Source organism: Pterocles gutturalis, unplaced genomic scaffold, assembly GCF_000699245.1.
Source record: "Pterocles gutturalis isolate BGI_N339 unplaced genomic scaffold, ASM69924v1 scaffold8064, whole genome shotgun sequence".
NCBI lineage: Eukaryota > Metazoa > Chordata > Aves > Pterocliformes > Pteroclidae > Pterocles > Pterocles gutturalis.
This window is the reverse complement of record NW_010128121.1, coordinates 107,347-118,826: the sequence shown is the minus strand read 5'-3', so window position 1 is coordinate 118,826 and position 11,480 is coordinate 107,347. Positions and strand designations below refer to the sequence as shown.

At 39.7% G+C, this 11,480-nt stretch overlaps 1 protein-coding gene across 1 annotated transcript in view; it reads left to right on the top strand.

Annotated features, from left to right (window-relative positions):
• Positions 1 to 11,480, top strand: part of FNDC3B (fibronectin type III domain containing 3B) — a 160,040-nt gene that overhangs the window by 50,963 nt on the left and 97,597 nt on the right. The window contains exon 3 of the mRNA XM_010079500.1: positions 8,863 to 8,939. Within this exon, the coding sequence (XP_010077802.1) occupies positions 8,863 to 8,939 (77 nt within the window). The remainder of the gene's footprint in view (positions 1 to 8,862; positions 8,940 to 11,480) is intronic.

The following is an 11,480-nucleotide window of genomic DNA, read 5'->3' as shown; positions in this document are numbered from 1 at the left end:
CAGATGATAGAGTGCTTGTTTGTGGCAGGTGGATATTAATTGCTCTGGTTTTGATGAGCACATTCAAATAGAGAATTTTGGATGATTCACTGAAGTCCAGGATCCAAACATGTCAGGAACAAAACTCATCACGATGACTGGTGGCACTGTCAGCTCTGGGCGGGTGGTAGGATGGAAAGTTTGCTGTAGTTTTTGCTGGCTGGATGGTATTTCTTGCTGTGGGTGGACAGGTGGAGAATAGCCATCACTTAGTTGCTGCCTTGTTTAGGGGAGGTGGAAGAGGATGTGCTGTGTAACTTTATTGCTGGCTAGGTTTTGGATCTGTTGCTGATTGTACAGTCGTTTTGGTGTTTCCATGGGAATGCAATAATTACGTTATGAATAATTGGAGCATTTTCTTTTACTGCTGCAGAAAAGTGATGTTGTATAATTATCGATACCTTTAATGGAAGTTATGCTGAAAGCCAATTGTTTAGCATTTGTATAAACCTCTTGAAGAGGACAAAACTTTTTGCAAGTGAATGCCATTTTATAAATGTGCCAGAAAGCTAACGCATGCACACACACTCCCCAAAAAGCATTTACATCATTAGAACGTGTTGAAGAGCTGTCTCAAAAATGCAAAGGCAAAATGATGTCCATAGTTGAGCTTCCATCCCTTATTATGTCCTTTGGCTTTTTGTCTGTCTTTCTACAAATAAATAACCTCTAGGATATCAGGCGAATAGTGTTGTATAGGATGTAAATGACAACGTTGTTAACAACTGGTGCAAAAATAAAATAATTCTCATTTTGTGACATCCATTTCCACTAAAATTGAGTTCTGGTTGAAAGTTAGCGCAGTGGTGATACAGGTCTGGTGGGAAGCTCGGTTGCAGAGCTGGAGGTGCAGCTGGAGGAACTCTAACCCTTCTGTTGCTGTGCAAAGCTTTAGCACTGTCAAAACTTGGTAACATGGGATTTTTGATTCTAAAATGAAGCCTGATGCTGACAGAGATCTCCCATTGTTTGTATGGGCTGGCAAGAGTTATTTGATGAGTTTCTCCAATTTCTGAATTCAGCTCTTTGATCTCCTTTTCTGTCTCGGAGCCTCCTGCAAAGGGCAGGCTGGCATTTTCTGTGCAACGTCTCTTCTGTCTCCCCTTTCTGCTGCTCTTTCTCTCTGTTCATCCACGGGCTTTCTGGCATGTTTCTATCATAAAACAAAAAGTTATGTAAAGGGGAAAAAAAGTTAGTAGATATGAGGAAGACTTTTTTTTTTTTAATAGAGTGTTTTTCTATGTGATAACCTGCCAGTCTTTAACATTCTGAAGATTTATTCCAGTTTAAGTATTGTCTTATGATCTAAACCCTATTCTGGGTTTGTGTCCAGTTACATTCCCACAATCTTCCCGTGTGACCCTGCATCAGGCATTTCATTTCTTTGTCCCACAGTTTCACTTGTGAAGCGAGGAGAGTAACAACCCCACTCCAGCCAGATGTTCTGGGGATGGATTCGTGAGTCCTTGTGGGGTAACGTGGTGCTGGGTCATAGAAATGCTTTTGTGCTCATGCTTCAGAAGTCACGATGTCCTCTTGGGCTAATGTTCATCACGAAATGAATGTCTCTCCAGTTTCAGGTTATTGTGTTGTGGCTTGTGTGCTAATGGATTAATTTCAGATGTTTTCAACGTAGTTGGTTGCTCGCTTTGTTTCCAACATAGTCCTAATTTATTTAACAGTATTTGCCATTCAAGTCAACTGATTTTAGACAGATGTTTGTCTCTTGTGTTTTAGTCTAGACATCTATGATTTACAATCTGTAGCCCATCTGGTGAATTGCCATGGGAGTATGCTTATTTTCAATGCTTGAAGTATTGCAACATACTCTTTGCAAGTGTTTTTGCAGTAGTGGCTGATGAGCCAACCATCAGAAAAGGTTTATTTTAGCAAAAGAATCCAACTTGTTTGTTCAGATTAGGGCAGCAAAATACTCCATTTCTATTCAAATTAACAACAAAAAAATGTTCCACTCCAAAATGTTGCCCGCGAATTGAAACTCTAGAAGAATACGTGAGCCTATTTTTAAAAAGAAACAAAGAAAACCCACTTGGGAACATAGCAGAACAGCAGGAGACCTGAAGAATCCATCTCATCCATCTCCATTCTCTGTGGCTGAACAAGTATGCTTGTCTAACCTTTTCTCATTGCTTCCATGAGATTTACAGTGTCAATGTTTCTTGTAACGGGTAAGCTTGACCATCGCTGCTGCAGGGCGCAGTTAGCACTGCCCTGTTCCTGGTGTAGGATGGCCCTATGTTATGGGACCAGGTCCTTGTCCCCAGGCGCTCCCTGCTCCTCCTTCAGCCCCACGGCAGGAGGAGAAGCTGTCGGTGCACAAGGAGATGATGTGCCAGGCTGTTAAAGCAGCCTGTTGACCTCATCTGGACTCTCCTCTGCTTCTTAAATTAGTGAAGTATGATGAACCCAAAAAGCAAGGTGCAGGATGGCATGTGGGGTCCTGTAGGTGAGGAGTCGGACAATTCTTTACGCTCTCATGATAAGGATCACAAAATGCAATGCATTTAATGTTGGAAACATCGAACATTTCACGTGTGAAAATTTATTAATTCATAGTTCTGTGGGGATAAAAACGAACATTTAACCTAGCTTCCTCCTCAAATGCAATAGTACTTCTGTGTACCAGCTTGCAGATCTGTGATGGCTTTGGACAGGGCATGTTCAACGCAACTGATAAATTCAATCTCATTTCCTGTTTTTAAGGGTTACTGTATTATTTCTAGAATATGCCCCGAACCAGAATACAACATGTGGGAGACACATTGCAAAAGAGCATGCTGCCCAGTAGGACTCTCTTGGTTCTTATGTTAAAGCATAGAGTGCTGTTGTTTGACTAAAGAGTGAATGTACTTGAGCCTCCTGCCATGTGGAGCAGGTCGAGTGGCAAACACAGGTAAAATAAAACATTTTCAAGAGTCTCTAGTGTAAACAGCAAAGGTGCTGCCATGTAATAAGCCAGGAAGTGCTCCAGGAGCTGTCTGCTTGATGTGTTCGGCACAGATTTCTGAGTATTTTGATTTGATGTTTGGTTGAGTGAGTTTGTCTGCAGACGTTGAAAACATTGGTCAAACCCAGTCTCTAGACTGGACGTTGTTGTAGGGCCTGTGGCTGTGAGGTCCAAGCACTGGATGTGTCATTCAAGTGTACCTGATTTGCAGTTTAGTGTTAATAATGATAATGCAACAAAACTCAGAGACATTAATGCATTTTTTGTAACTTTATTTTTTAAATGCTTACGACAAATTAACTTGATAATCTGGGTAAAGGACTGTTATAATTTGTGACTTCTAATGGGAAAGGAAATGGAAAAAATAGAGCGGTCATAGAAGTTGCGAAGGAGTTTAAGAAGCAGCTTTTACCTACATCAAAAGTGCTTCGATCTCCACGTTCAGTCCCCATGTTTGTGGGTACAGATTGTGGTAGCTGTGTTCCGTGGCAAAGCCATGCAGGTGCAGGGGACTTCAGGCTGATACTTTTCTGGATGTTTCATTTGCATTTAAGTAGTCATTTGGTGTGGTATCCAAGATCATTTGAAATCCATGGAGCCATTTCTATTGAACTTGAGGGTTTGGGTGATATTTTTGTACTACTCTTCTGAGGTGAAGGAATGATTTCATACTACTAAGCTGTGATCTGAATAGGAAATAAATGGTTGAGGTGCCAGACAATGCAAATGGACGTCTGGTAGGTGTCCTTTTGTTCACATCCTTATGTGATGAGGTTGTCTTAAAAAAAAAAAAAAAGTAAATATGTATGGATAAGCAGTATAAAACTCTGTATGCTGCCTTCTTCAGGCATGACCTGGTGCCGTGGGGATGGCCAAGTGCTGGGTGCTTTCCTTAACCCTGTGCCTTGATAAGCTGTACCGGTAATGTTATTTTTGCACCTTTCACAACCTCACCTGTGGCAGGTTGAATGCAGCATCAGTGGGATTTTTTCTGACATTTCAGACCTCTCCAAATGTATTTTTGAAAGCTGTGATTTTACCCCCTCGAAGACTTAATGTTTAAAAGCTGCTGCTTCTTTTCCCTCTAATGTGGAGTTGCTTTAATCTACAAATTTACTCTTGTCTAAGAACAAATTATTCGTATCTTGTTCAGCAGCAGATTTAAGACCCTGTGTCCTGGTAACTTAAGGAGACACGTGGGAGTCGGCTCTTCCTCTGCCTTTTACCGTATGGGAGCAGAGTTAAGTCAGCATCTGAATGAGCTCTTCTCTAGGAGAGATTGCGCCTCAAAATTGTGGTGATGTTTCTGTGTGAAAGCTCTTTACATCCTACGTTAAAGGTTTTTATAACATCGTCTGATGCACTCGTGGCAGCTTGTGCTAACGGGCAGCTTTAGGCTGTGGCCGAAGGGCCGGGAAAAACACTCACCACACCTCTGCTACCAAGAAAGGAAGATGAATGGAAGAATCCAGGATTTGTTGTTGTTGTTGTGTTGGTTTTTTTTTCCTTGTCATCACCTTGTTTGGTCCGTAAGCTGCTTTGAGAATAATCAAGCAGAGGGAGAAGAAACATGTGCCTGACAGCAACAGGGAGTCTGTTTGTGCTTATTTCATTGAGGAAATTGTTCCGGAACAGCTGCTCATCCATGTGAAAATGCAAACCCTTGGGTCCCAGCCAAGGTCAGCAAGCCCTGGGTCGTTTGTTTTAGCAAAGAAGGCCAGTTTGCCCTTTAATTATCTTTCCTTTTCGTTCAGTCACACCTCGTGCGCCACAGATGTACTTCCTGAGAAGTGCCCTATGGAGAGGAAGATGTGGTACCCGTTTTACTGTGAATCAGAGGGAGGCATAACATTTTTTCAGGGATTACTTATAACTGTTAAGCTTTATAAAATACGTTTAGCTGGCTGGATTTAATTTTCTGCTTAGCTAGTGCAGTAGGTTTTTGTTATTAAAATGTACATGATTCTTAAATTTCAAAGTAAAAGTTGACAAATCACTAAATTTTGTATGGTTTCTCTGCTGGTGCAGGTATTGTGGTGTGAAACGATAAGTCAGTACATGTTTGCTAGAAGAGGGCCGAGAAATTCCAGAATTTCAGAGAGTTTGCAGTAACTGCTCTCAGAATGGGAACTTTATAACAAAGCCAGGTGGGGTTTGCTCTTAGTAATAAACTATGCAAAAGGGTCAGTAGAAACATGGAGTAAAACATATGCCTAAGTGCTGGAGCTGGATGTGAATAATATTCTACAGTGGATATAATCTAGTAATAAAGAGAGAAAAGCAATGTATTTTATATATAGCAGTTTTTTTTAAAAATAGTGAACTAAAATGATCTCTCTGCCCTATAATGCAACGTGGAAAGAAGGAGATAGGAAAGATGCGTTGCTATTGCTGGAGGAATTCGAATGCCAAATTTTGGCTTCTGTAATTTAAGGGAAAAAAAAATTAAACTGAAGTGATCTTTAATGCATGCATAAAAGGTCACCCAGGAACAAGAAAAAAGTGTACTTATTCCAAAACTGGTTTTATACAAGAATTTGGAAAGTGTCACGGATTGCAACTAAGGCTATAATTAGCCTTGAAAACCTTGGCACAGAAGTTTCTCAAGTAGATTGTGACGTAATTGCTGAAGGAATAAAAATGCCCAGAAGAACTGACAATCTCTCCATGACAGAAGCATCCTCTTGGCAGGGGACATGGGAGGGAGGCTTGCTTTGATCTGCAGCTTCACATGATAAACCGTGATACAAGAAGGAATAGAATCATTGTTTTTGTTAGACTACATGTGCAGGTGTTTTTTTAAAAGGCAATAGATTTGCAAAACCTTTTTTGATTAAAATCCTTCATGTCCTCAGAGGAGTGACAGAGCAACACAGAAGAGGGAGCGCGTGGCTTGGAAGAGGAGGACAGGCTCTTACCTGGGTGTCAAGCTGTTAATTAGCTCTGCCAAAATACGAGACTGAGTTGCTTCTTTTACTGTCTCTTAATTATTACCATGTGTTAGAAATATGAAAACTTTCTGCTCTTGCAGCTAGGGACAAGAGTGGTCAGTCACCTGTCTGGCTGATGGACTTTGGTGCCTTCAGCCCAGTGGCTCCTCTGCTTTTCCTCTTACTTCGGAGGAGGAGGAGGAATCATTTCCTTGCACCTGCATTTTGGCTGGAGCCAGCCCCAGAGCTTTGGGGCAGCCCTCAGCAGCTGATGGAGGTGCTCTGGATTTACAGGGTCGGAGCTTGGGGTGGAATTTGGCCTCTTGCTTTGTCAGCGGAGGTGGCCAGAGCTCTTCTGGCTCAGGTTCATTAGGAACTCAGACAGCCTTGGTCTGTTAACAGGTTCAAAAAGTATTAAAGCGAGCTCATTTTGGTGTATAGTGTTCATGTTAGAATGCATTGACTTTTTCTCATTTAAATTAAATTTTATATTAAATCATGAGTTTCTATTAAAACTGGCAAAGTTCTTACTCACCAGAGGACACATGACTTATATCCATCCTATGGACACAAGAAACCGGGGAACATCCTTCTATAAATGTCTGCTTTTTAACAGTTCAAAAATATTTGACATAACCAAAAATACTCAACAAAAAAAAAAAACAAAAAAAAAAAAAAAACAACAAAAACCCAAACCCAAAAGGTATGGTTGTGGTTTTGTGTTAATTGGGGAATGGTTTCCCTGCCAGAATAGTCTTTAATAATTCCTGGGACTTCTGGTGCTGTGGAGATGGGGTCTGTATTTTACTCACTACTGCTTGAAGTTGTTTTGATACCATTGATGAGAGGGATGAAATAATGTGTGCTAAAGCCATTTGGCTAGCCTTGAAATCAAAGCGCTGGAAACAAAATCTAGCTGCAAATCACTAGGCTGTCATTCTTTTAAAACCTGTTATCCAAACGACTTTAACAGTTTGTGGGTCATACACGAGGTTAAGAATCGTCTTGCATGGTGCACGTTTTGATGATAAAACACAATCTTTTTTTTTATTATTGGAATGGAAGTGTTACAGTCAACAGTATCGATGTGGGAGTTTGGTTTCTTCCTGCAAGTAGATGGCTACTCCATATGAACAATTGGCAGAAGGTTTAGAAGGACAGACATGAGGCATGCTGAGCGAAGGGTTTCTCATTTGTTGTGTAGACACTATCTGGTCTGTATGTAGAAACTCCCAAAGTGTTCAATTTTTAAATTTATTTCCAAGTCAGAATACCTATTTTTGAGAAAGACTGGCTAGGGCCAGTATAACAGTAAGTAGATAGCATTCTGCTGAGGGGCTGAAACAGGTTAAACATAAAAGCTTTATCCTATGAAGCAACGTTTACATATAACATTTAAATTATTGTCTGCCTAAAGGGGGAACTCGGGATTTTTGATTTTATAACAACTTTTTTCCTTGCAGTTTTTCCGGTTTGAGAAATCACTGACAAGGAATGAGTCATGTAACAATGTTAACTATTCATTTTACTTGATCTCAGACATGTTCCGTCCTGAAGAACTGAACAACACTGGATAATCCGGTGTGGATTCAATCCCCCAAAAAAGTGTAGTTGTGTGTTTACTGGTATTGACCATTACATATGGATATGCCGTCCAGCTTACTGTGGAGTGAAACTTAACAGTGTATAGAGACCAAAGTCGATTCAGAGATAAATAAAAAACCCCATATTCCTCAAAAGAAATTTGCGGAGATTTTTTTGATAGGGAAAACACATTTACATAAGCAGTATGTCTGTAAAGTTCCTTCTGAACCAGTTGTCACTTCCTATTTTTGTTGGGTTTAAATAGAGACATTTAGAAGGCAACACCCCCAGTAACCTCTTACTGAATAACTGAAATTATTAACGGAAGTTATTTTTTGTATTGTTAGCCAAAGCGAAAATTCAGTTTGCAATAACAAGGAGCAGTGTTCTCTCTGAGCTCTTCTTAAGAGTTTGTCCATAACTATTTTCTTAGCCCATGGCAAAGGGGTTAACTAAGAGCTTAGTGTAAACATTTTAATATGTGATAAGGAAGTGATGAAATTAGTTTTTCCTTTTCAGAGTACTCAACTCTCATTGCAAACATCTGTCTGATGTTTGGGGCGTTCATTTTATTGAGTGCTCTGTGTGATGTTCCCGCTTTTAACGGCTGAATCCATGAGCCATTGAGCCAAACTATTTCCATTTTATCTAGATGCTTTCTTTTAGCTGTGAGGCTCTGTTTGCAAAAGTCGAATGGTTATGGCACTTGCTTTGTTATACTTGTACTCAGTGCTTCAAAATGGCACTTGCGTGTTCAGGGCTGGATTTCGGAGTGGAAACCATAAGCTTCTTGCTTGTATAACCACATTCCAAGGTTAGTCTGAATAGCTGAGATAATGAATTTGGTCTTTGTGCATTCTTAAATAGATAGATAGTTTTTCACATATGTGACTTTTTTTTTTTTTTTTTTTTTGCTACAATTGGACGCTTTCCTTGGGAGCTGCCTAATTCCAGGCTGCACAGTTTCTGCTTTGTTCTCTGCTCCCATGCCTTCGACAAGAATAACTTAACCAGATTTCAGTATAGGAATTGTGGGCTGCTAAAGGATGTATTGTGTTACTGCTTAATGCTGCATAAGTTGATCAGTGGGTAATATAAAGTCCATGTTTTAGCTGTTTTATGATGAAAATATTATTTCAACGGAATATATGGTAAAGTCGTTGAACAATGATCTTATTCTCAGAATGATGGCACAAGGCATTTTCCATATACCAGAAGTTAGTGGAGCTGCTCATTTTGTTATTGCAGGCTTCAAAAATAAAGCTATTTTTAGCCTTTTTTAAGCAATTGTCTATTTTTTTAGCTGAAAAACCCAATATCTTATTTCTCTCTTTTTATTAGGACCAGCAGAGGTTCCCATGATGTCACCCAATGGATCCATTCCCCCTATTCATGTGCCTCCCGGTTATATCTCACAGGTATGCTTCTTGAAGAATTAAAATGTATATAAAAACAATAGTGTTGATCCATATAGAGACATCTACTTGGTTAAAGTTTCATTTAGAAATATTGATGAAAGTGGCAATACACATTTTCATATTCCTGCTCTTTACTGACAGCACACACAGATGTTTCACAAGTGAGTGTGCATGTGCACCTTCACACAGTGGTATGTATACCAGGCTGGGTTTTTTAACTCTTGCAAAAACTATACATACAGATTGAGCTTATATGTGCAACTTCTCTCCCTTTGGGGAGAGAAGAGAGAGGGAGAGAAGTCCATGTTGTTAGGTGATGCCTTAACTTCTAGTGTGAGAGTCAGAAGGGGTAAGAGACTGGTTGAAGTGAGAGGTGAAGCCACTGTAGTTATAAAATATGCTGTTTATTCTCAGTATCTTCCCAGTAGAAATCCTGGAGCATATCAAGAACTGGGGGTTTTGGTTTGTTTTTCAAGAATAAGTGTGATTTAATAATCTATTTATGGAAAAAACGGAAAAAGCTTTTCACAAATCTGTTAGGTTTTGTAACTCGTGAACTGCTCTTCTATGTAATAACCAATTACCAGTTTGTTTGTGTTCTTTCTATCTTCTGCAAAGTTTAGACTCTTTCTGAGTAAGAAAGGAAAAAAGAAAAAAAAAAAGAGAGAGGTTGATGTAAGGCAGACTAGCTGTGAACAATACAATAAATCCAATAATTTCACCACTTTCATTGAGACCTGGACTGGACTGAAAGCTTCATTAAAAGTCTACAAAGTATTTCAGATACCCTTGATGGATAGCATAAGAACTTTTGATACATATATTTTGGCATCTTGTTAAGCAGAAAATAGATGATGTCCTGGAATTCCTTCCCCTCCCCAGGAAACATGTGAGCTTGTGTAATTCTGAAAAATTGTGGATGGCGTCATACTTAAATCCCACTAAATACTGCAATTGCTCCATGTTATTTTAACTTCTGAACAGAGTGAAAACATACCTCGAGTACGGGGGACATTGTTAGCCAGTGCAGGAGAGAGGGCAGGGTGGTCCTGCTTCCTCCTGCTCCTCGAGCATCCCGAGGTGGGTGGTTGGGGTACGCTTTGAGACAGCATCTGCAGCGCTGTTTGATACTCCTCATGCGCTCACCTGATTTAATAAACTGACCCATATCACACAGAGGATTTTTTTTTAAGTTTTACTCATCCCTTGAAACAACTTTAACACTTTTCTATTATTAAAATGTTTACATCTCGCAGCCCCTGTCCAGAGATAAACGGTTGGGTATAATTGAAACGCTTTCCAAACCAGAATGATGAAATCTTCCAGTTGTGTCTCTGTCTGAACCCAGGTCCTCTCTAATGCTTTTTGTGGGGCACCATAATAATTCCACTAAAGAAGCCTTTAAGTAGTTTCTTAACAAAAAAAAACCAAACCCAAAACCCTCTTCTGAAGAAATTTTTCCAAGGAGCTGGAAATATGTTTTAAAGTTTTAGAGGAAAACTCTGTATTCAATGCTTTTTGGCATCAGAATGTGTTCTGGTGTGTGGCGAGTGAATCTCTCGCCTTTCAGACTGCTTCATATTAAATAGTAGTTCAAAGTGTGTAGTAATCAAATTAGTTCTTCTTGTAATAAATGTCCCTGCCTTATTAGCTCTTGCTTTTGTCTATTGCCTCATAGTTAAAAACTCAATTTTTTGATAAACCATGAGAACACAATTTTGGAATGTCCAAGGCCATATAGCAAAGTAATGCACTCTGAGATGTGAATAATTTTTTTTTTTTTTTTGGTCTGTCCCCAAAGTGTACATCTAAGAGTCGGGCAGAAAGCAGATACCCCCGCGGTGAAGTAGCGATGCCTATTAAAAAAAAAGGCATTAAATTTTTTTTCCATTTTGTTATGTCAAGCCTGTTGGAGCTGTAAGTATTAGCCTTAAATATTACATTAGTTATCTGGTGATTGCAACCCTGGATTGAAAGGATGCTTCATTACTTCTATGGTATTGTGAAAGTGATCAGCAAATATTGGCAGGAGGTTGTGTGACCTGCAAGATGAGCTCCACTGGAAGCAGTAGAAAAACAGGCTATTTCTAGACTTCAAGGCCCATATGAATAGTCGTAACTAGAAGCCAGGTTTGTTGTTGTTCAGGACGTGTTCCCGATGATGAGGTTGAGCCACAGTGGGACAAAATCCAGGAAAATAATAGAAGACAAATACACACCACCAGTTCAGGTCTTTCATGCTATGGTTTTACTTTCAAAGAGGGGTTCAACACCGCCAGTTATTTTGCGTTTCCTTCTCAGCAAACAAACCTCTGTGCATCTCTGGCAGATAGGAACTATCAAATCAGAGTTCATGTCTCTGCAATTCTTGTTGGCTAAGGGTTAGTTAAATGTAAAAGAGAGAAAAAGTGCTCTTGGTGGACAGTGTTGCTACTGTAAAAGTTGTGGAAGAAGAAGAAGAAATTTGGTAGAGAAATTTGTCTAAAATGCATCGTCAACAATTTTGGCTTCAGCTGTTGAACATTGAGGGAGAAGGGAACA